This window comes from Sminthopsis crassicaudata, chromosome 5 (assembly GCF_048593235.1).
Source record: "Sminthopsis crassicaudata isolate SCR6 chromosome 5, ASM4859323v1, whole genome shotgun sequence".
Lineage (NCBI taxonomy): Eukaryota > Metazoa > Chordata > Mammalia > Dasyuromorphia > Dasyuridae > Sminthopsis > Sminthopsis crassicaudata.
In genome coordinates this window covers 44,374,626-44,396,763 of record NC_133621.1, presented here as the reverse complement: position 1 = coordinate 44,396,763, position 22,138 = coordinate 44,374,626, and the positions used below count along the sequence as shown (strand labels likewise).

The following is a 22,138-nucleotide window of genomic DNA, read 5'->3' as shown; positions in this document are numbered from 1 at the left end:
AGAGCCAGGTGCTTGGAATCAGGAAGATTCATCTTCATGGCTTCCAATCATGCTTCAGATATTTACTACCTGTGTGACAATGGGCAAGTCATTTAAACTTATTTTTCTCAGTTTCTCAACTGTGAACTAGAGAAGGAAATGGCAAACCACTCTAGTATCTTTGCCAAGAAAACCCCAAATAGGGTCACAGAGAATAGGACATGATTGAAAAACAACTTAACAATAACAACTTCCTGATATTAAGTCCAATGTTCCTTGCCATCTAGCCCAAAAAGCCAAGAATTAGAAGTATCCCCAAGAGTGATCCAGGTGCCTATAAATTTCAACCAATTAATTTAGAGCCCAGGTAGGAGAGAATGTTTTTTTATGCTTCAGAAATAAGTTTAGGGACAAAGATGGAATTTAGATAAGATTTAGGATAGGAACAGCAGGTGCTGAGGACTGAATGGCTTAAAAGAAGAGGAAATTAAGCAGGATCTGATGAAGCTAATGCATACTTTTTGGAAGACAGCCTAATGTCATTTGGAAAGCTGATAGTGAACTCAACAGATCTGCCACCAGTGCTTTCTAACTGTAAGTCAAAATCAGTAGAAGAGACTGAATTTATCAAAAGTTAAGTTTACTTGTAAGTCACCTTGGTCTTCAATAAGGTTATTTTTATGTACTCACTCCCTCTATTGTGTAGTTTGTATATGGCAGCTGAGGAGAACCAAGATGGAAAGTTAAAAGGTTTGTAAGTCATGTTTTTGGAGCAACATTCACAATTTGCCATTTGAAGGTGTTGTTCTGGAATCCCATTCCTGTTCTCCCTCCTGTAAAGGACCCAAACCCTGGGCCCTTTATTAACTTATGAAAATTACTAACATAAATATTTTCTAAAGTCATTAAGGTAAGTATGTTTAGATTTGCTAAGCCCACAGAAGGATCATTTGCCCAGTAAATTGTTCCTTGAACCTAGGTAACCAAGTTGCTGTTTTAGCTAACTGTTTTTAACAAATCCTGTGGCTAAGCTATTGTCTTAAAAGATTCTGATTTTAGCAATTTTAGAATTCTGAACATGGCTTAGAGCCAAAATTACGGCATGTAAGCTTTCTTCCATCCATCCTAATTGCCCATTAGTTACCATGTTATTTGGCCTGCTCTTGATGAAAATAAAGCTTCGACTTAAAGAAAATCCTATATGAGTGTTCAAAACCACAGTGCTCTCCCACAGCACTCCTAGTTAAGGATGATACGTACATATATGCAGAGTATTCCAAGACTTACCCTAATATTACTTAAACATTTTGAAAGTATTTTACTGAAAAAGTAAGAAGCACGAGATTATCCCCATTTTATAACTGAATAAACTACAGTTCAAAAGTTTATATGATTTATCCATGGACACACAGCTAGTATGTATCAGAGATGAAACTTGAAACTCAGATTTCCTAACTCCTAGTCTATTTATTGCTCATTACGCTATAAGCCCCAGATAATCACATATGGCCTGGCACATGATAGACACTTAAGAAATGTTTGTTCACCTTGAAAATTCTAGGAGATATAGGAGTGGGTAATACTTCAGTGATGACCTTTGTTGGTTTGGACTTTTTAGGGCTAGAATCTTAGTTTCTTGCCAAACTAAGCTCAAATGTTCCTGAGGCCTTTTCTTATCCCCACAGATGCTAGAGACCTAATCTGAAATCACCTTATTCAGGATATCATCTCTATTTAGGATTAGATTTCTTTGGCATCTGGGGCTGTGCTGATGAATATTTAGCTTTCCAGGAAGGTGGTGGAATATATACAAGATATATATTTTAAAATTTAATTGCATAATCAACAGACTTAATTAATTAAGCCCTTATTTGTAGAGTTTGTAGAACATTGAAAATGTTCTGGCTCCAGCACAACTCTTGAAGCACAGCTATTCTCAGGCTTTTTGGTTTTAGGAGTCCTTTATACTTAATAATTTTTGAGGACCCTCTGATGAATTTCATTTATATGTATTATATCTATCAGCATTTACTGGCTTAAAAATTAAAATGTCATTATTATTATCATGTTACTATTATTATTAGTAATAGTATCATGTTACAATTGGGAACCTTTCAGACCCCCTGAAAGGGTTTTGAGGATCTTCAGGGGGCCACCCTGTGAGAACCACTGCTATTTAGAATTCCCAGGTGAAGAAACTCCCCCATTATGGAATATAGCACCATCTCTACATTTTAAGATTTTCAAAGTACTATCATATTAAACATATTTCCACATTAGTTATGTTGTGAAAGAAGAATCAGGAAAAAAGGGAAACTATGAAAAAGAAAAAAAGAAGTGAAAATAATATGCTTTGATCTTCATTTAAACTCTATAAGTTTTTTTCTCTGGATAAGAATAGCATTTTTCATCAAAAATCATATCTTAAACTGGAGTCTGAACTTATTTAAAATTTTATTTTTAAATTAAATAATTATTTCATTATAATTGGTTATCTTTGTAATTCTTTTTATGATTTAAAAACATGATTTTGAGAACATTGTTCACCAGACTCCCTAAGGAATTCATGACTTTCAAAAAGAGGTCAAGAACTTCTGTTCCTTTGAAGAAAGGAGTAAAGGGTCCATATGGACAAAAATAATGATAGGAGCTCCTTTTGTGGTAGCAAAGAAGGTCATGAGGAGATGCCAGGGAAAAGTTAGGGCCAGGAATATGATGGAAAAGCATTGTGCTGTACAAAATGATGAAAGGGAGACCTGGGAAGGCTTATGTGAACTGATGCAGAGTGAAGTAAATAGAACCAGAAGAACACCTTATATAATATTATTTTTTAAAAACTGGGAAATATTTAAAAACTCAGATTAAGATAATGACCAATCATGATTCTAGAATATCCATGCCCCCCTACCATCCTCAGATGGAGAGATTATACATAGTCTCAGAGTATATATTGAGATACACATATATGTATACACAAACACACATACAGACACATACACACAGAGGCAACTAGGTGGCTCAGGAGATAGAATGATGGACTTGTAGTCAGGGTGACTCATTTTCCTGAGACCCTTACTAGCTGTGTGACCCTGGGCAAGTGTCTGCCTCGATTTCTCCATCTGTAAAATAAGCTCAAGAAAGAAATGCTAAATTACTCCAATATCTTTGCCAAGAAAACCCCAAACTGAGTCACAAGTAGGACATGATTAAAAGGAATGAACAATAACACATATATATGCATATACACACATAAATATTTAGATACAGTAGAAATTTATTTTGTTAAAGAAAAACAAAGCCCCTTTAACAAATATATATGTAAATATGTATATTTGTTAAAGGGGCTTTGTTTTTCTTTTTTCATCGCAAGTAGAAAGGACAGATTTTGCTTAACTAATTAAATTAATTTTAAAAATTATTGATCAGGGAACCTGAAAATCACCCAGATGAATGCAAGAAATAGGAAGATTTCAAACACAGCCTCTCCTATCTCCTATATTTCACTAAATTGAGCAAGATTATTCTAGCAATTATGATTAAAGTGAATTTTAGTGATTGAGAGAACATCTAATATCTAGAAGAATAACCTGGGTAAGAAGGAGCTTAGTTCTAGGGGAAATGGAAAGGAGAAGATTTAGCAGTCAATTTGCAGAAAGGATTTATCAAGTCATAATTAGGCACTGGATTTAGAGAAAGGTGGGCTGGGTTCTGAAGGGAGGAGGCTGAACAAAGGTTACCAGCATTGTAAATTGGGGAAGCTCCGGAGCATGTGGATGTTACTCACAAAGAAGATAAAGTGAGGAAGGATATTTGAAATGGAGAAACAACTGTAAAACTTGTAATTCCAGAGAAACTGAACAAGATAGAGATTAGAGAGTATTCAATACAGAATTTATTAAATGGAGACATTTACTGGGACCAAATGGATCCATGGTTGGTCCCAGGACTATCATCTCAAAGAATCCAGCACTAAATATCGGATACAAGATTCTTTTATAGGGTTCCAAGAACAATGACATAATGGGGGAGGTACCTGGATGGGGCTGACCTAATGGGGGGGAGGCACCTAGGATGACATAATGGGAGGTACTGGAGAGGCTCCAGATATTTTAATGATGTCTAAAATGAATAAAGATTTTTATCCCATCAAACATTAAGAGGGAATAAGTATAGCCTAAAGTCTAAGATATAAGACCTTTATCCTATCAAACATTAGGAGTGGTTATTACCTGAGGCAGAGTAACTGAATAGGACAATTAGGGAAACTGGGTCAGGACATTAAAAGAGAACTGTGGCACAACAAACTGTTCTCCTTGGGTTTTCCTGGCTAAGAGATGAGAGTCAGAGGTGGCTGTATAACATTTCTTCAGATATCTCCCACTCCTGAAATAGAAAAGACACTTGAAGGTAGTCAAGTCAGTGACTGTGTCCTACTCCAAAAATGACCTATAGGAATAAACTTACTCCGGTTGGGAAAGTGTGGCAAAACAGTTGGTGTATTATTCCACTAATTTATCTTGTAGATAATTGTTACTATATTCATCATCTGCTTGTGAAACTTCATACTATTTTTCTGCTAAGCGTCCTATTGAACCAGGAAGTGGACTTATTGAAGTGGGATGGATATGTGATGGATACTTAATACCATTTTATCTATTAAAAGCATAGAAACCTTAGGTTTTTCTTTGCTTTTAACATAGTTCTTTTTGTAGTATATCTTGAGTTAATGTTGTGCCACAGTTCTCTTTTAATGTCCTGACTCAGTTTCCCTAATTTTCCTATTCAGTTACTCTGCCTCAAGTTATGACCATTCCCTTTTAATGTTAGGCTAAAGGTCTTATGTCTTAGACCTTAGGCTATACTTATTCCCTCTTAATGTTTCATGGGATAAAGATCTTTATCCATTTTAAACATCATTAGAATACAAGATTCTAGGAATTGTGGTCCAGGGCAGATCAGCAGAGAGTTGTGAGAATCAGAAAAGGCAAGTGGAGAGAATTTAGATTCCTTATCCAGGGACCCACAGTTTTTATGTGGCAGAGGCTAGGATTTGAATCTAGCTCCTTCTGACTCCAATTATTCAATCAATAAGTATTTATGAAGCACCTACTATGTTCCAGGCTCTATGTCAAGGGTTGCTGCTGTTGTTTGTCCCTCATTCTCAAGGATGATCATGACATGAGGAGGTGATGCTGTAACATGCAAGGGACTTGGGATTTCAGTGAGGGAGAACTGTGCAAGGTCACCTGCCTCGTTTCCACCTCCACTCCTGGGTCGGTCCAGTGGCTAGATAAAGACCAAGACGACTGGAGATGGTCCTGGATGCAGTGGAAGACCTTGGACTTTTTAAGTTAAGACCATTGTGGGGGGAAGGGGGAATCACCCTGGACAAAGGAGAAACTGAGCCAAAAGTCACACTTTATTAAAGGAATCCGACTTCCCTCCAACCAAGCAGCTCCTTTGGGGCTTTATTTTGACTTGACATACAAGTATGCTTAAAAAAATAGAACATTTCATTGGTTATCACATAATGCACCCTTTGGGTTGATCATTCCACTGATCATGAGATCAATAAGCCATTCTTTAGATTGGGCAAGCAGAGATGCACCCCTTAAGAACACTTCATGAGGAATTTAGGGACTTTCCATCATACCAGTATAGAATGCTGCTAAGCAGGATAAAGATACTTCCTGTCAGCGTTCTTTTGGTGCTGTAGCTAGGCTTCATGTCTGATACACAAATAATCCCAGAAACATGAGGCCTGCAAAAAACCTATCAGGATCTATATTTTCATACAAACCATAATTACTTATTCTTGTTCTTATTATTGGATAATTGACTAGATGAGTATTATTAAATGAGTAAGTACTAAGAATCATTGCTCCCCTCAAAAATAATCATAATGGATTAATTAATACTAATTAGAATTTTATCATCAACAACAATCTGTTTGACTGAAGCCACACCCATTCAGTAATTTAGGTAGCAAATGAGGCAAAGAATGGCCTTTTTAATCTAGTCAAAAAAAAAAAAAAAGGAATCACTCTGGAAGGGAAAGACAGGATACCAAGAAAGGCAAAAAACACAAAAGCAGCTCCTACTTCAAAGATCTTACTTTGTGAGGACATAGGAGGCAATAGATACATAATTAAATGTAAATAGAAGTTGACTTTAGAGAATAAGGAACTGGGAGAAGAAGGGAAGGAACCAGGAAAGACTTTCTGCACAAAGAGACATTTGAACTGACTTAGGAAGGAAGCTGCAGATTCTAAGAATTGAGGGTGATGTGGAAAGAATGTTCCACATCCCAGGGGGTGGGGGTGCAGAGAAGGCCTGCTACAAACATAATCTCTTTGTGATACAGACTCAGTAGTGACACTGCTAGATCAAATGCTATGCATAGTTTTATAGCCTTTTGGGCATAGTTCCAAATTCTTTACAATGACTGGATCAGTTCACAACTCCATCAACAATGTTTTCCCATATCCCCTCCAACATTCATCATTATCTTTTCCTGTCACCTTAGTGTGTGTGTATATATCAGTAGAAGAAATTATATCCATGATTGTCCTTCTTTTCTTTACTTCTTTGTAAGTTGTTTTTTGTTCTCTGCTGTTCACCTTATTTACTTTATTCCTTTTTTCCCCTTTCATCTCCTCCATCTCCCAAAAGGCTATAATTAAGAAAGGATATATTAATGTCTACATATGTAAATATATACATATATCAATATGCATATCCCCACACACAGCTATACATTTATCTTTCTTCTTCCTGCTGACCCTTTGCTTTAATTCTGCTCCTAACTTGCTTTGCTATTATTAAACTCTCCCCATGCATGGATCCCTCACTTGTCTTCTTCCCTTATCCCTTGCTTCCCCATTCACCCATCCTCCCTTGTAATATGGGAGCTGCTGGAGGTCTAACTCAGACCTTTAGAATGGATCTCTTCATGTGAGCGGATGATAACGATACAAGGAGAGGCTGATCTCTGGACTGAGAGGCTGTTGCATTGTCTGACCCTTTTCCTCTTCCCTTCAATTTATTTCATTCCTAATCCAAAAGGAACATCTGCAAAGGCTGCTTTGCAACTTCTTCAAGTTTCTGATTCACAGCTGTGGAGGCTCTTGAAGAATTGACCTGCCCCTTCACCTAGGCACAGCCTTATTTCTTTATAGATTTTGGAGGGTGCTATACCTTTCATAGTATAAATGCAGTGCTGCCAATTTAACCCATTGTCAATGTGAGTAGGTTTTCAGAACTGTAAGCTCTCCTTCCCCCTCTAGACATCTCTGTGTCTATTCTTCCTCTGCACATCCTTTGTATAACATAATTACTATCTTTACTTTAACTCTGCCCCAATCTGTCTTTTGAACTATACATGTAAAGAAAAAAAAAAAAGTATAAACAATTTGTCCATGTTGAGTTCCTTGAAATTGATCTTTGATATTGACTCTTACATGTTAAATTTTCTATTAAGCTCGATTTTGGCTGATAGAAAGTCCTGAAAATCTGCAAGTTCATTGAATGTCCATTTTTTCCCTCATTCAAGATTATAGATAATTTTGCTGGATATGATATTTTTGGCTGCAGGCCTAGTTCTTTTGATGGTTGATAGATATGATTCCAGGACCTGTAGTCTTTTATAATTCTAATTATAGCTCCAGCATATTTGAATTTTTCCCCTTGTTTCTTGCAAACTTTGATCTTTTCTTTGATCTAGGGATTTTGAAATTTGGCAATAATGTTCCTATGTACTTTTTTTTCATTCTTCACGATCTGTTTTGTTATTTCTTGGTCTTTTATAGCTTCACTGGTTCCCCTTTGCCTAATTCTAATTTTTAAAGAGTTATTTTTGTCTTTGAAACTCTGTATCACCTTTTCTAGTTGATTAACTTTTTTTTCCCCATAATCTTGTTTTTCTTGGATGGTTTTTAATTTTCTTTTTTTAGTTTTTCCTCAATGTTTCTTATTTGATTTTTAAGTTCTTCTATAAATTCTCTCTGGGCAGGGAGCCACTTCACATTGCTCTTTGGGGTAGAAGCTTTTTTTTTTTTTTTTTTTTTAATTTCAGTGTCCTCTGTTACGATAGTATGTTTCTATGGTCATGTTCTTCCTTTGCCAGTTCATTTTTTTTTTTTTTTAAATAAGAGGTATTAGTGTAAGCACCTCTAATCCTGGGGTATGGGGATGGTGCTTCAAGCTTCCCTTCAGCTCTCCTCTGTGATGTGGAACCCCATGCCAAGAGTTCCACCCTCCTGCAAGTGTCCACAGTCAGCAGTACCACAGCAGCATTCCTGGTGTGCTGGTTCCTTCTCACTTAGGGATGTCCCTAACGCATAGCTGGGCCTGGAGGTCTCCATCAACAGAGGTTCCCTCAGTCTTCTTGGAGCAACCCAATTGGACAAACAGTATGGGAGGTGGTTCCTGCTGAGGCTCCAGTCACCCCCAGCTAGCCCCAGGGCTTTCCACTCCAAGTTTCTGGAGCTAGCCTGGAGATGTTTTTGCTTCACTTGGATTAATCTTGGCTTTGGGAGGTACTGGGTCTTTCTTCAGATTTTCTTGGGTTGTTATCAGGACGACTCCTATTCTGCCCCAAGTCTTCTTGATTTTTAAGCGGTGTATGTTCACCCTGAGGGACAAATTTGTTCTGTTTGTGGGAGAAATCTGGAAAGCTTGAAATTTACCAACTTACTTCACGATCTTCCCAGAATCCTCCCTTTTATTCTCAAAAAAATTTTTTTTGTTTATAATTTTTTTAAATAATAGCTTTTTATTTTCAAAATATATGCAAAGATAGTTTTCAACATTCACTCTTGCAAAACCTTGTGTTCCAAATTTTTTCTCCCTCCTTTCCCCTCACCCCTTCCCATAGATAGCAAATAATCTAATAAATGTTAAACATGTGCAGTTCTTCTAGATATATTTATACAATTATTTTGCTGCACAAGAAAAATCAGATCAAAAAAGAAAAAAAAAATAAGAAAGAAAACAAAAAGCAAGCAAACAATAACAAAAAAGTGAAAATACTATTGTGTGATCCACATTCAGTCCCACAGTCCTCTCTCTCGGGATGTAGATGGTTCTCTCCTTCACAAGACCATTGGAACTGGCCTGAATCATCTCAATGTTAGAAAGAGCTACATCCATCAGGATAATCTGGTTGTTGTTGTGTATAATGATCTCCTGGTTCTGCTCATTTCACTTAGCATCAGTTCCTGTAAGTCTCTCCAGCCCTCTCTGAAATCATCCTGCTGATTTTTTCTTATAGAATAATAATATTCCATAATATTCATATACCATAATTTATTCAGCCATTTCCCAACTGATGGGCAGCCACTCAGATTACGGTTCATTGCCACTACAAAAAAAGGGTTGCTACGAATATTTTTGTACATTTGGTTACTTTTCCTTTTTTATGATCTCTTTGCAATGCCAGAGAAACTGAGGCAAGATAGAGATTAGAGAGTTTTTAATATTTTATTTGAAAGGGAGAGCTTTACTGCGACCAAATGGATCCATGGTTTGGTGCCAGGGCTGAGTGAGGCTATTGTCTCCAAGAATCCAGCCAGCATCCAGCACCCAATTCTCAATGACATATTTATACACAGTAGCTAAACAAAGGCAAGGGGGTGGAGTCCAAACTCTGGTAAGTGCAAATCTCCAGGTAGGAACCATAAATCCAGTTCTGACAGGTTAGGCGGTAGGACTATAAATTCTAACAAATTAGGAGTTAAGAAAGTGTCTGACTACAGACACAAAGTCTGGACCCCTTTCTGAGTTTACACATTTACAATTTATAATCTTAGAGCAAATAGCCCTGAGTTATATCAGTCTTCATGAACCAGAGGGGGGTTTGCAATTAAGGAGATTGAGGCAGAACAATTAGAGAAACTGAGGCAGAACCAATTTAGAACAACTGAGTCAGGACAATAAAAGAGAACTGTGGCACAACATGTTTCCCAGCAATTTTTGTCAAATAGTGAGTTCTATGTCATCTGTGAGCTTATCAAACAGTAAACTACTATAGTCATTGACTATTGTGTCTTGTGTACCCCATCTGTTCCACTGATCTATCACTCTATTTTTTAATAGAACCAAATTATTTTGATGACTGTTTCTTTATAATATAGTTTTAGGTCTGGTTCTGTTAGGTCACCTTCCTTAGCATTTTTAGAAAACCACAAATTAACACTATGCTCCATTGTATTTTTATTAATTTTGTTAAACATTTTCCAATTACATTTTAATCTGGTTCAGACTTCACTAAGCATTTTTTCTTGCAGTCAGCTCAAATCTTTAGCTTGATCTCTCTGATATAGGGAATCTTGGTAGAGAAAGTTCCTCAATTAATTTCAATCAACAATTTGCAATCTGCAGTCTTGGAAATTTGCTGGTAATCACTTAGATAATTTATGTTAGAAGCAGGAATCTTTCTACTTGGCACAGTGAGAGGCAAAATGGGGAGGAGAAAATGAGAGCTAAAGGCCTCAGCTGTCTTTTAAGACTGATTCATTATTCAAAGATGTTTGCACAAGTTTGAGAGGCTAATTGCTTCTTTTGATAATGGAGTAGAGGTACTAGCAGCAGCAGTAGTAGGCAATTAATAAACACTTTTTAAACACCTATTGTGTGCCAGACTCTAAGCTTAATGCTGAAGATATAAAGAAAGAAAACAGTTTTCCCTTTCCTCAAGGAGCAGTCTAATGGGGGGAACACACTATCTACAGACAAGATAGGGATTGGATAAATTAAAGATAATCTCAGAAGGAAAACACTAGCATTAAGGGTAATAATAGTAATAAAGCTCTTTATCACAATAATCTTTTTTCCTTATTTGAACTATAAGAAATGTAGATACTAATCAAAAAGTCAAGTATCTAATTACATACTTATGTTTTAACATATTGATGAATGAATGAATAATCATTTTTAAAACTCTTACTATGTGCCAAGTATTGAGATTAAAAAAACACAAAAGAAACATCCCCTCCTGCAACCTGTTAAGGCAGGTTCTTAGAGATAGGTTTCCAATGTCTTGCCATTTCAAAAAGGGCTGCCACAAACATTTTTGTACATCAACATTCATTTTTGTAAGATTTTGAGATCCATAATTTTTCTCTTCTCCTTTCCCTTCTCTCTCCCCAAGAGAGAAATATGATATAGATTATATATGTGCACATGTTAAACAGATTTCCATACTAGTCATGTTGTAAAAAAAAAAAAAAAAAAAAAAAATCAGAACAAAAGGGAAAAACCAAAGAAAAAAGTGAAAATAATTCTTCAATCTGCATTCATTATCCAGAGTTCTTTCTCTTGATGTGGATGGTATTTTCAATCACGAATCTTTTGGAATAGTCTTAGATCACTATATTGCTGTGAAGAACTAAGTCTATCATAGTTGATCATCACACACTGTTGCTGTTACTGTGTACAATGTTCTCTTGACTTAAGGGTCATGGATCTTTCCTTGGCAGTCTGGTGGAATCCATTCCAAATAATGTTTTTACATGTATCAACTAAAACATATAGGGAACCAATATTTTGAAAAACATTTGTCAAAAGCAGAGCGCTTTCGCACATAGTAAGCCCTTGATAAATTCTTCATTCATTCATCAATGTATTAAAAATACAAGCTCATAGACCCCAATTTAAGAATTTTTACTAAAAAGTGGTTCACAGTTATGGACTCCAGACTTTGTACATTTGGATGTGACTCTGCCAGTCTCTTCACTTTTAGGTGTCCAAGTTTTATCACTTAGAAAATGAAAAATTGGATTTGATGACCTTTAGGACCCTTTCTGGCTATAAATCTTTGGTTCTCTGACTCAAGGATAATAATATAATAATTAAAACCATAAATTGACTGATGATGAAACATGGTGTGGTGGGAAAAGGCTTGAGTTAGGAAATAGGAAACTTGGTCAAGGTTCTGCCAATTAGTAACCATATGACCTTGGCAAGCCACTCATTCCTCATCTGGAAATTGGGTACAATAAAACTTGCTTCATCAACTTCATGAGGTTTTTAAAGAGCAAAAGAAGCAAGGATTATGAAAGCATCTCATAATCTATAAAATGTTATATGAAAATGATATGAATAAAAGCTTGTAGGGTAAAGCAGGGCAGATTTTGGAGTTCTAGGTTCCTGGGATCCTATCTTCCTTTTAGCTTGTACCACAGAAAGCTAAGACTACTTTCTCCACAGAGTGCCCATTGTCAGATTAGCCTCATACAGAGAGCCTACAACAATCTAAACTGAAGACCAAAAAAAACTGACTACAAGGGAATTGGTGGTATCTACTGAGATTCTTAGACGATTCATACCCTCAAATCCTAATTCCATTTAAACTTTGCAGTTTTTCCCCACAATTCATATTTATCTTGTTATGAAGGAGATATGGAGTTATTGAGCTCCTGGTCGCCTGACTTTTATTTCAGGATGCTAACCACTGGACTGCTGACTCTCATAAAATTAAGATAATCCTATCCTTGAATCAATCATGGGACTGATAGAAAGCCCCACATGAGGCTACTCATTTGTCTGTAGGAAGAGGATTGCTCAAGTCTTACATGTGAGTCTAACCCAAGTTTTCAGATCCATAAATCTTGTAGCCTTTCCTAATGTCACCGCAACCTATTTTTTATTACTCCCCAAGTTCTGTTTTTAGAGTTATCTTGGGACCAATGCAAAGGTCACACAGACATGGTGGACAGTATATGGAAAGGTCTTTTAGTTCTAGTCATTTGAACCCACAAGTATTCCTGAAATACTTGCACTACTGCAGGCATTGTCAGGAGCTCCAATAGATTCTCAAATGGATTTTTGAGCTCCTCCATTTGGTAGTAGTTGCTGTAAGACAAAAATGAAACAGGCCTTTCACCCAGGGTCCTATTAAGAGAATACAATCTATCCCCAGAAAAATTTAAGCAGGATATTTCCAAAACAAATACATAGTGATTTGGTGGACATACTATGTTGACTCTGGGAATAAAGAAAGAGCTTCCTGAAAGAAGAGGCCTTGGAGTCAAATTGTAAAGGTAACTAAAGGTACCAAGAGGCAGAGATGGAGAGATAAGACATTCTAGAAATAGGGGAACAGTGCCAATCACAGAGGCAAGACATAGAATCTTGGATATGGGAAACACCAAATGGGCCATTTTATTGGGAGAGAAGAATACTCCAGAGGGAATAATGTGTGATCGTGATGAAACATTGCAGAGAACACTAAATACTTGAGATGTTATTTTGTTCTAAATGTATTGTGTAGCCACTGATATTTCTTAGGCTTAATCTTGATTGATTCCAAGACCACTCTTTATCCTGCCAAGCTTCATAGTATAATGATATGGATTCTCCATTTCCATTTAAATGGATTCTCCATTTAAAAATAAAGAAATAGAATCAAGAAGAGGAATAGTTGAGTTATAAAATGAAATTCTGAAATCCTGCTTCTGACTCCTATTGGCTGTGGGATTCTGAGTAAGTTTCTTAACTTTCAAGTACCCTAGGCAATTCGTTTATTCTATAATTAAAAACTAGTTCAGTTATTTCCTAGGAGAGGTACCCCTATAAAAAATTTTTTTTCCTGATTTATTTTTTTCACTTAATTAAAAAAAAATTCCCAATCAAATGTAAAGATAGTTTTCAACATTCACTTTTAAATGTTGAATTGGATGTTAAAGATTTTGAGTTCCAATTTTTTTTCTCTCTCCTGTCCTTTTCCTTCTTCCTCAAGACAGCAAGCAATCTGATTTAGATTATACATGTACAATCATTTTAAATATATTTCTATATTAGTCATATTGGAAAGAAAATTTAAAACAAAAAAACAGTGAAAATACCTGCTTCGACTCCTATTCAGTCCCCATAGTTCTTTCTCTGGATGTGGATGGCATTTTCCATACCAAGTTTTTCAAATTATTTGGGGTCACTGAGAAGAGCTAAGTCTATCACAGCTGACCATCATGCAATCTTGTTGTTACTCCTGTTACAATGTTCTCCTGGTTCTGTTCATTTCACTTAGCATCAATACATTAAAAAAATTTTTTTTTACATATTATATTGAATGGGTTGAAATGGTCAATGGGTGGCATTAAATCACCACTACCTGAGCCTCATTTGACTGTATATTGCCTTTGTATAATAGTTGTAAAATTGCATTCAAGAGGCATTGTAGTATGTTGGGAAAGGACTCTACTGCTGACTGGGTTGGGTGGCCCAATTCTCTTGGCTTGGTCTTTAGAATAATGGGGTTCAGCTAAGAGATCTTCAAGGTCCCCTCCAGCTGGACTGCTGGAGGCACAGTGGATAGAAATTATACTTGGGCACAGAGTTCAAATCTTGTTACCTGACCTCTTTTGGCCTCAATTTCCTAATAAAACAGCTTCTTATAGGGTGGTTGGCAATATCAAGATCACATATATATGCTACTCTAAAGCTTTACATAAATGCTAGCTGCTATTATTACTAATTCCTGCAATGATTTAACTCTGAATCTAATTTTTGTAAATAAAATCCTATTTTAAGTGCTTGGGGAGGGAGAAATGTTACTAGTCAATAAATCCTATGCTAAATCAATTTGTAAAATAACTAGTTCTTTTGTAAAGCAAATAACAGATTCTTCATTTTCTCTTTTGTTAAAAGCAGATTTTTTTTTGGGGGGGGTAGAATCAAAGGTATAATACCTTGATTATTCTTCTGGGTTTTGGCAGGGAGATGATACTGTTAGGTTTGAAAATTAAGGTAAACTGAGAGACAAAGGTCCAAGCATGATCAATTTATGTTAGACTAGCTGTAAACAGTAAATACTGTCAATGGTCTTTCTCAATGACCCAGTTTCCCAAGAGGTAGGGCTCCCTAGTCTTCATATGGTTTTGGGAACAAGAAGCAAAAAACAATATGATTGGTTACAAAGTCTGAAGTATCATAGTTGATGGAAAACAATATAACTGGATGGAAATTCAACAACTAGCAACAATCCCTCCTTCCATGTTGCTACAGAAAGATCCTCAGTGGTGTCCACCTGCATGGCTAACAGCTGGACTTTCTTCAAGAGATAACAGACTTCCTGGTGCCCACCTGCCTCTTTCGAGGCTTGTTAGAGATTAGAGTTCTCCCTCAATTGTACCTGGGGCAGAAAGATGCGTAGAAACAATATATTCCTTTGACTGATTTCTTTGATTCTTTTGAGCTTAGTTCAGAGAGGAAAGCATTTTCTGAATTTAAGTCAGAGAAAGAAATGGGTTTTAGCAATTTTATAGCATGGCGGAGCTGTAATGATTCCATTACAAAATGGAATCAAAATCAATTTCAATTGCTCAACAGGAAAGAAGGGAAGTTTTACGATCTCTGGCCTCAGACCACATTCTCACCAAGGAGACGTGCTTGAAAAAAAGGGCAAATGGAAAAGTAAATAGGGACAACTCAGAATTACAAACAATGATAGCAGCCAGCATTTACATGACATTTGAAGCTTTACAAATTCTTATGCTGTCATTGGGAGGTAGATATTATTGATCCTAATTCTGCAGGGTAAGAAATTGAGGTAAAAATGAAGGGTCACAAAGCTCAGAAATATTTAAGGCTGGGGGTGAACTCAGGCCTTCCTGACTCCAAGTTCTAGCACTTGAGCCACCTTGCCCTCAATGAGAAAGGAAGATAGTACCAGGGCCTTGGGGCGGAATGAGGTGAATTTGTGGGCTGATGCAGTGTCAGGAGCTGAGATCAATGCCAGCAGATTCAGAAGGATAATGGAACTCTCAAGAGAAATTTCGATATAATCGGGTCATTTTCGTCCAGTTTTGTGACCTGATTTGGGGAATTTCTTGGCAAAGATAATGGGGTAGTTTGCCATTTCCTTCTCCCGGTCACTTTACAGATGAGGAACTCAGGCGAACCAGTTGGGGTGACTTGCCCGGGTCACACCAGTCTGTGGCCAGGTTGGAACTTGGGTAAATAAGCTTTAATTCACTGTGCCGTCTAGATGCCCTTCTCTACAGAAATAGCGTTCAAGGAGTAGGTTTGAGAAGGGAGGAAAGGGGGCACAAAATGACTTTGGCTTTAGAGATGTTGAGTTTGAGACGTCTAGAATATTCAGTTTGAAATGTCCAACAGGCAGTGACTGAAACTTAAGGAAAAGACAGCAGGGGCCGCTAGGGGGCGCAGTGGATTGAGCACCAGCCCTGAATTCTGGAGGACCCGAGTTCAAATGTGGTCTCAGACACTTAAAACGTCCTGGCTGTGTGACCCTGGGCAAGTCACTTAACCCTAATTGTTTCAGCAAAAATAAAAATAAAGAAATAAACATATCTATCAAGTAGATAATGTTGAACAAATTTTCGTGCTTAGATCGAACCTTGTTGGCTTGTTTATCACTCTTTGTGATGAGGCCTTTGGGATTTTCTTGGCAAAGACACTGGGGTAGTGTGCCAGCTCCTCCTTCTCCAGCCCATTTTACAGATGAGGAAACTGAGGCACACAGGAAACTGAGGACACATAGGAAGCGTCTGCAGCTGTATCTGAGGCCTTCCTGACTCCTCGCTCAGTGCTGTCTACTGTGCTATCTTTTGTTCACTTTCAATTTAGTTTCCTTTGCAATTCTATTTCATGCACTAAAAAAGGAAACAGACGCTATTCTGAGAGAGGGTCCGTAAGATCAGAGAGTGGAATCCCTGCTCTAGATGTTTCTCCCGCCACATCCTCCATCTCCGGATGCCCCACAATGCACCATCCACACTCCCTGAGAAGGTTCTGGAGAGGCTGTATGTTTGGGAAAAGGACTAGTTTAATTGGGGAAGGAGAGGCCCAGGGATCAGTCAGCCTGTGAAGTGCCTACTACGTGCAGGTTACGCCGAGTCCAGGACGCGCGGACAAGAGGACAAGTTCTGGACTTTTCTTTTGACACGTGAAAGAGTATCGCGACCCCCCATACTTTCTGTTCTCTCGGCTTAGGGTGGAGTCCCAGGCACTTGGTCTCCTGTGATAAGCAGTCGAAAGCCCCCAGGAAAGCGGGAACGTTTTTACAGCCGCACTTTCCTCAGGGGACGGTGTCACATGTCCCACGTGCAGCTGCACAGGAGACAGCAAACTCGTCCGCACCCCGGCCCCCCCTTCCCCCCCTCCCCTTCCCGGCCCCCAGGCCGGCGGCTCGCCTGATGATGCAAGGTCTGCTGACTGGGGCCGGGGGTATGTAAGCGGCCCGCGAGGGCTTGGCAGGAGGCGGCCGGTGACTGGGTCAGAGGAGGAGGAGGAGACTCGCGGCAGAGGCCGGCTGCGTTAGGGAGCCCTCCCGGGCTGCTCGCACCGCTGGGCCCGCGCGGCCGTCGGACATGGCTCGCGGGGCGCTGCTGGCCTTCCTGCTTCTGCAGCCGCTGCTGGCCGCGGCCGAGCTGCGCGTGCAGGTAGAGCGCTGCGAGGGGAGGGGCCGCGGGGCCGGGACTGGGGCGGCGGCGGCTCGTGCCCGCCGAGCCGCCCCCTCCTACTCGCCGGCCTGGTGTTCCGGGAGCCCACGCGAAGGGTCGCTCTGTGGCGACGTTCGTGCGTGCTTGGCCGGGACGCGGCGTTCTCCTGGCCGGGGTGTGTGGCACGGGTGGGTGGGTGTTGGCGTGGGGCAGATGCTGTAGCCGGTGCAGAGGACCGGCCCGCCCGCCGCTCGCCGCTCGTAGAGACGGCTGCCGGCGCTCCCAGGTGAGCTGCCCGCCGGGGGCTGGGCCCCGGCCGCTCCCCGGAAAGCCAGCGGGCCCGCTTCCCCGACTGCCCGCCGCTCGGTCCCCAGCCGAGGAGGTTCGGTTTTCTCCCCGCAGCCCCCTGCGCCATGGGCAGCGGCGCGGGTGGGGGCGGGGAGGCGAGGGCGCCCTCTCCGCTTGGGCCTGGAGGGGTTTGGGGGTTCCTGGCAGAGCTTCCCCTCCGCTTTCCTTTCTTTTTGGTGGGGGAGGGCGGGCCGCCCAGCTCGGGGATGGGCCTTGTGGTGCGCACATTTGCGGAGCGGAGCGCGGGCTTTTCTCCTACGTAGAAAAGAGCCAGTCAGTTTCCTGGTTGGTCCCTGGGGAGGCTGGAGAGGAAGTGGGGGTCCCGCAGGCATCTCAGGCTTCCAGAGCCTCGCGGAAGTGGGTGCTGCAGCGCGGGCAGGAACTTCTCGTCTCTGGCTCACGGACTAGTCAGTGCTGCCCAGCAGCCTCTCCTACAGACGGGGAAACTGAGGCCGGGCGCGAGCCTAGGCCCGCCCGGACTTCCCCGGTGGGCACTGCCCGTCTTTGTCCCCGAGGTCCCCCGAGAAGTGTTCAGAAGCCCTCAGTCCCCCTCCAGTGGCTTCCTCTTCCAGGTTAGGAGCGGACCGACATGGTTGGGGCAGGAGCTTCTAGTGAGATGCGGGCCAGTCCGCGAGGTGCGGGTCTGCTGGAAAAGAGCAGGGCGAGGGGGGAGGGGACCCCGGGCCCCTGGACAGCAGCGCAGCCTCTGGGGCCCGGAGCGTGGAGTGAGTCATCGGGCGGGAGGTGAAATGCATTCATGCCTGTGGGTGATCGCCGGACGGACTCGGGAGGAGAGCATCTTCCGCCCCCCTCTTGTCGGAGGAGGAGGGGATGAAGCAGCAGCCCCCAGCCTCCGCTGACTGCGCTTTCTGGGGAGAGTGGGGCAGAATTCTCCGCCTGCGAGACGCGGGGCCTTTACTTTTTATAAAATGAACGAAATCTCACCCTTTGATAATTATTCGGGACACCTCGTACCCACTTAAAACGTTTCACCGGAAGCCCAGAACTCTAAAAAGGCAGTCCGCAGCAGCGTGGCTGGGTTTAAAAATAGGCATGTCTAAAAATGTTGTTATACATTTTCCATATACATGTAAACGTTTAAAGAAACTTTTGAACCCCGGGTCACCCAGCCCACATCTGGGGCCCGCTCCACCCGCTTTGCCCCCCGGCTCCCCCAGCGTTCTTTTTCAGAATTTAGAATTCCAAGTTCCCTCCCTCTGCTTCCTCTCCCACCCCCAGGCAGGCTCTGGGTTAGCGGCTCTGCGACAGCTGGGATTTTGTTAGAATGTTTTTTAGACTGAAAAGATCTGGAAAATATTCCGGAACGATTTTCCGAGGAACGGAGTCATTAGTGAGGTGTCTCTGGATAGATTTTTAGAGAGATCGTGGATGTATTTGGATAAGGAAAAAAGGTACCTTTGTTTTCACTGATCTCGAGTAGAAATTATTTAAAAACATTTGGACTGAGGGAAGAGCAACTTAAAAGCTGCTTGCCCAAGGGAAATCAAGGGAGATAATAGTTATAAATGCCTGGTGTGTATATTTTTAATATACATATTTTTGTTTATAAAATCAGGTACCTACCCTGGTAAGTGTATGTGCGTACACACACATAACCATATATACTCACACATTTAATTAAAAAGCATGTCTGGCGCTGTGAATTTACATATATTTATGAAAGCAGTGCCTTTATATGTAGAAATGTAGATACACACACACATGCATATGTATCCAAACATTTATAGAAGCACATGCCTGGCACTCAGAACTTACCTGTATTTGTATATTTACTTATTTATAAAAATAGATGCCTGTCACTTTAAATATGTATGTATGTAAGTATCCATACCTGATGCTACAAATGTGCATATATATATATTTCTAAGAACATTCCAGATACTGTAAATTTACATATATACATGTTTTTATTTATGAAAGTAAGTACCTCGCTTGGCAGATGTGATAACTACATACCCACACATTTATTTATAAAAGCACATGCCTGGCACTGTAAGTAAATAAATATATTTATATATAAAACACATGTAAATGTATATGTGTGTGTGTGTGTATATATCTATATATCTTATGTACTTTGAATTTACTTATATTTATTTATTTATATGTGGCACTTTAAATATATATATATATATATATATATATATATATATATATATATATATATATATACATATATATATATATATATATATTTATAAGAGTATATACCTGGAACTATAAATGAGCATCTATAGTTATAAAAGCACTTGCCTGGAACTGTAAATTTACATGTATGTTTATTTTAAAAGCATATGCCTGGCACTGTGAATTTACCCGTATATTTGTTTATTTATAAAAGTACGTGCCTGGAACTTTAAATATAGATATTTTAAAGAGTATATGCCCAGCACTATAAATGTGTATATGTGTATGTGTATTTTATATACATATATTTATTTAGAAGAGTACATACCTGGCCTTGTAAATGTACATCTATATTTATAATAGCACATGCCTGGCACTTTAAAAAAAAAAAATAAAATATATATATATATATATATATATATATATATATATATGTGTGTGTGTGTGTGTGTGTGTATGTATATATATGAGTATGCACCTGGCACTAAACATACATACATATATATATATATTTATAATAGCACATGCCTGGCACTTAAAAAAAAATATATATATATATATATATATACACATATATATGTGTGTGTATGTATTTATAAGAGTATGCACCTGACACTAAAACGTGCATATATATATTTATAAAAGTACATGCCTGGCTCTTTAAATATAGCTATTTATAAGAGTATATGGCTGGCACTATAAATGAGCTTACATATTTATGAAAGCTCGTGCCTGGCACTGTAACTGTCCCATGTGCAGGTTTGTCTGGGTGCCCATGTCTGTGTGTATGTAGGTGTACGCTTATGCCTTTGCCCCCGGGTAGCCAGCTCAGGCAGGTCAGGATCCTTGCAGGTGTCTGGGGTTTCAAGGTACAAGAGCAGTGATTAGTTCTAAGGTCCAAGGCACATTTGCTACCACAGCCCGGGGAGTACAGGTCATGTGAATGCTGGGAGTTGGCTCCTTAACTCATGTTTCCCCTTTTTATCTCTTCTTTCTAGACCACAATCACTCCCTCCCTCTTTCACATATAACTCCTTATGATTTCAGCATAGGAAAATCTTGAGAACCAATGGTCTAATTTTTTCCTTGGAAACACTCCTGTTTATTTTGGGGACATCAGGGGAGCATAGAGGTGGAGGGGACCCCTCTGCTAATCCAAAAAAAGTATTTTACAGATGAGGAAACTGAGGTACAGTCAGGAAGCATTTATTAAGTGCCTGCTCTAGGTGAGAGAATATGCGAGTTGCCCAAGAGCAGATGGGTTATAAGGTCATAGATTTAGATCTAGAAAGGATGTTTAAAAGGCCATCTAGTCCATCCCCTCCCATTTTACAAGTAGAGAGCCAGGGAATTAAGTGATGCTCTGAGAGTCATTAGTAGTGTCTGAGATGGGATTTGAACTCTGCTGTTCCTGATTCCCAGCGAGGCATTCTGTCTGTTACACCAAGTAACTGGTGGCAGGTTGGAGCTGAATGATCTGATTCCAAATCCGAGGCTTTTCTCCCTGTACATGAGGGAAAAGATTATAATTAATAGGACAATATTTAGGTCCTTAGGTCACACTTAATACCTTGAGGTGCAAATAGACCATAGGAGGCAAGTGTAGAGAGCCCTGTTATCATGGGTAACCTTTTAGGGTATCTCTCTGCTTTGAATTTTAATCAATAATAGAAGGTTTTTTTAATTGGAGCAATTGGGGTTAAGGTGCCCAGGGTCACACAGCTAGAAAGTGTTAAGTGTCTGTGGTCAGATTTGAACTCAGGTCCTGGAGCTTTATCCACTGCACCACCTAGCTGTCTGGTTTTTAAAGGAGGTTTACACATCACTTTTAATTACCTTGTCCTGTTTTTTCCTTTCAAGGACCTTGTGAGGAAGGGTGTGCTGAGTTGTCTGAGGCTGAGAGAATTGAAGGGATGTGTCCAGGGTCATACAGGTAGCAGATAGTTGAGGTAGAATTTGAATCCAAGTCTTTCTAATTTTAAGTGTAATATCCTCTCTAGCTTCTGCCTCTGTCAGCCAGCTGTCCATCTCCCAAAAGGGTCTGTGAGCCTCCTTCTGGGTAGCCAGAGTTCAGGACATGGAGATGGTCTCATTCTGACTTTGGTTCTAGCAGACCTCACAGGGCTCCTCATTCTCCCGCAGCCTTTCTAGCAGTGTGTGTGTGTGTGTGTGTGTGTGTGTGTGTGTGTGTGTGTGTGTGTTCATGTGTTCATTTTTCAGTCATGAAGTTCTCACCCCTGCCTGCTGCCCCTCTTTGTGGA

The 22,138-nt window shown here is 39.8% G+C and overlaps 2 protein-coding genes across 5 annotated transcripts in view; both read left to right on the top strand.

Annotated features, from left to right (window-relative positions):
- The first annotated feature begins 438 nt into the window (after positions 1-438).
- Positions 439-22,138, top strand: part of GLB1 (galactosidase beta 1) — a 90,672-nt gene continuing 68,972 nt past the window's right edge. Inside the window, exon 1 of one of the 2 annotated variants that reach the window (XM_074272210.1) lies at positions 439-573. Coding sequence is in view for 1 of the 2 variants with exons in the window: in XM_074272209.1 (XP_074128310.1) it covers positions 17,310-17,381 (72 nt within the window). In the remaining variant the exon portion in view is untranslated. Of the gene's footprint in view, positions 574-17,031; positions 17,382-22,138 lie in introns of those variants that run through there. The other variant, XM_074272209.1, reaches the window with a different exon arrangement.
- Positions 484-22,138, top strand: part of TMPPE (transmembrane protein with metallophosphoesterase domain) — a 29,342-nt gene continuing 7,687 nt past the window's right edge. Inside the window, exon 1 of one of the 3 annotated variants that reach the window (XM_074272212.1) lies at positions 484-573. The gene's annotated coding sequence lies outside the window, so the exon portion shown is untranslated. Of the gene's footprint in view, positions 574-17,551; positions 17,668-18,162; positions 18,302-22,138 lie in introns of those variants that run through there. The other 2 variants (XM_074272213.1, XM_074272214.1) reach the window with 2 other exon arrangements.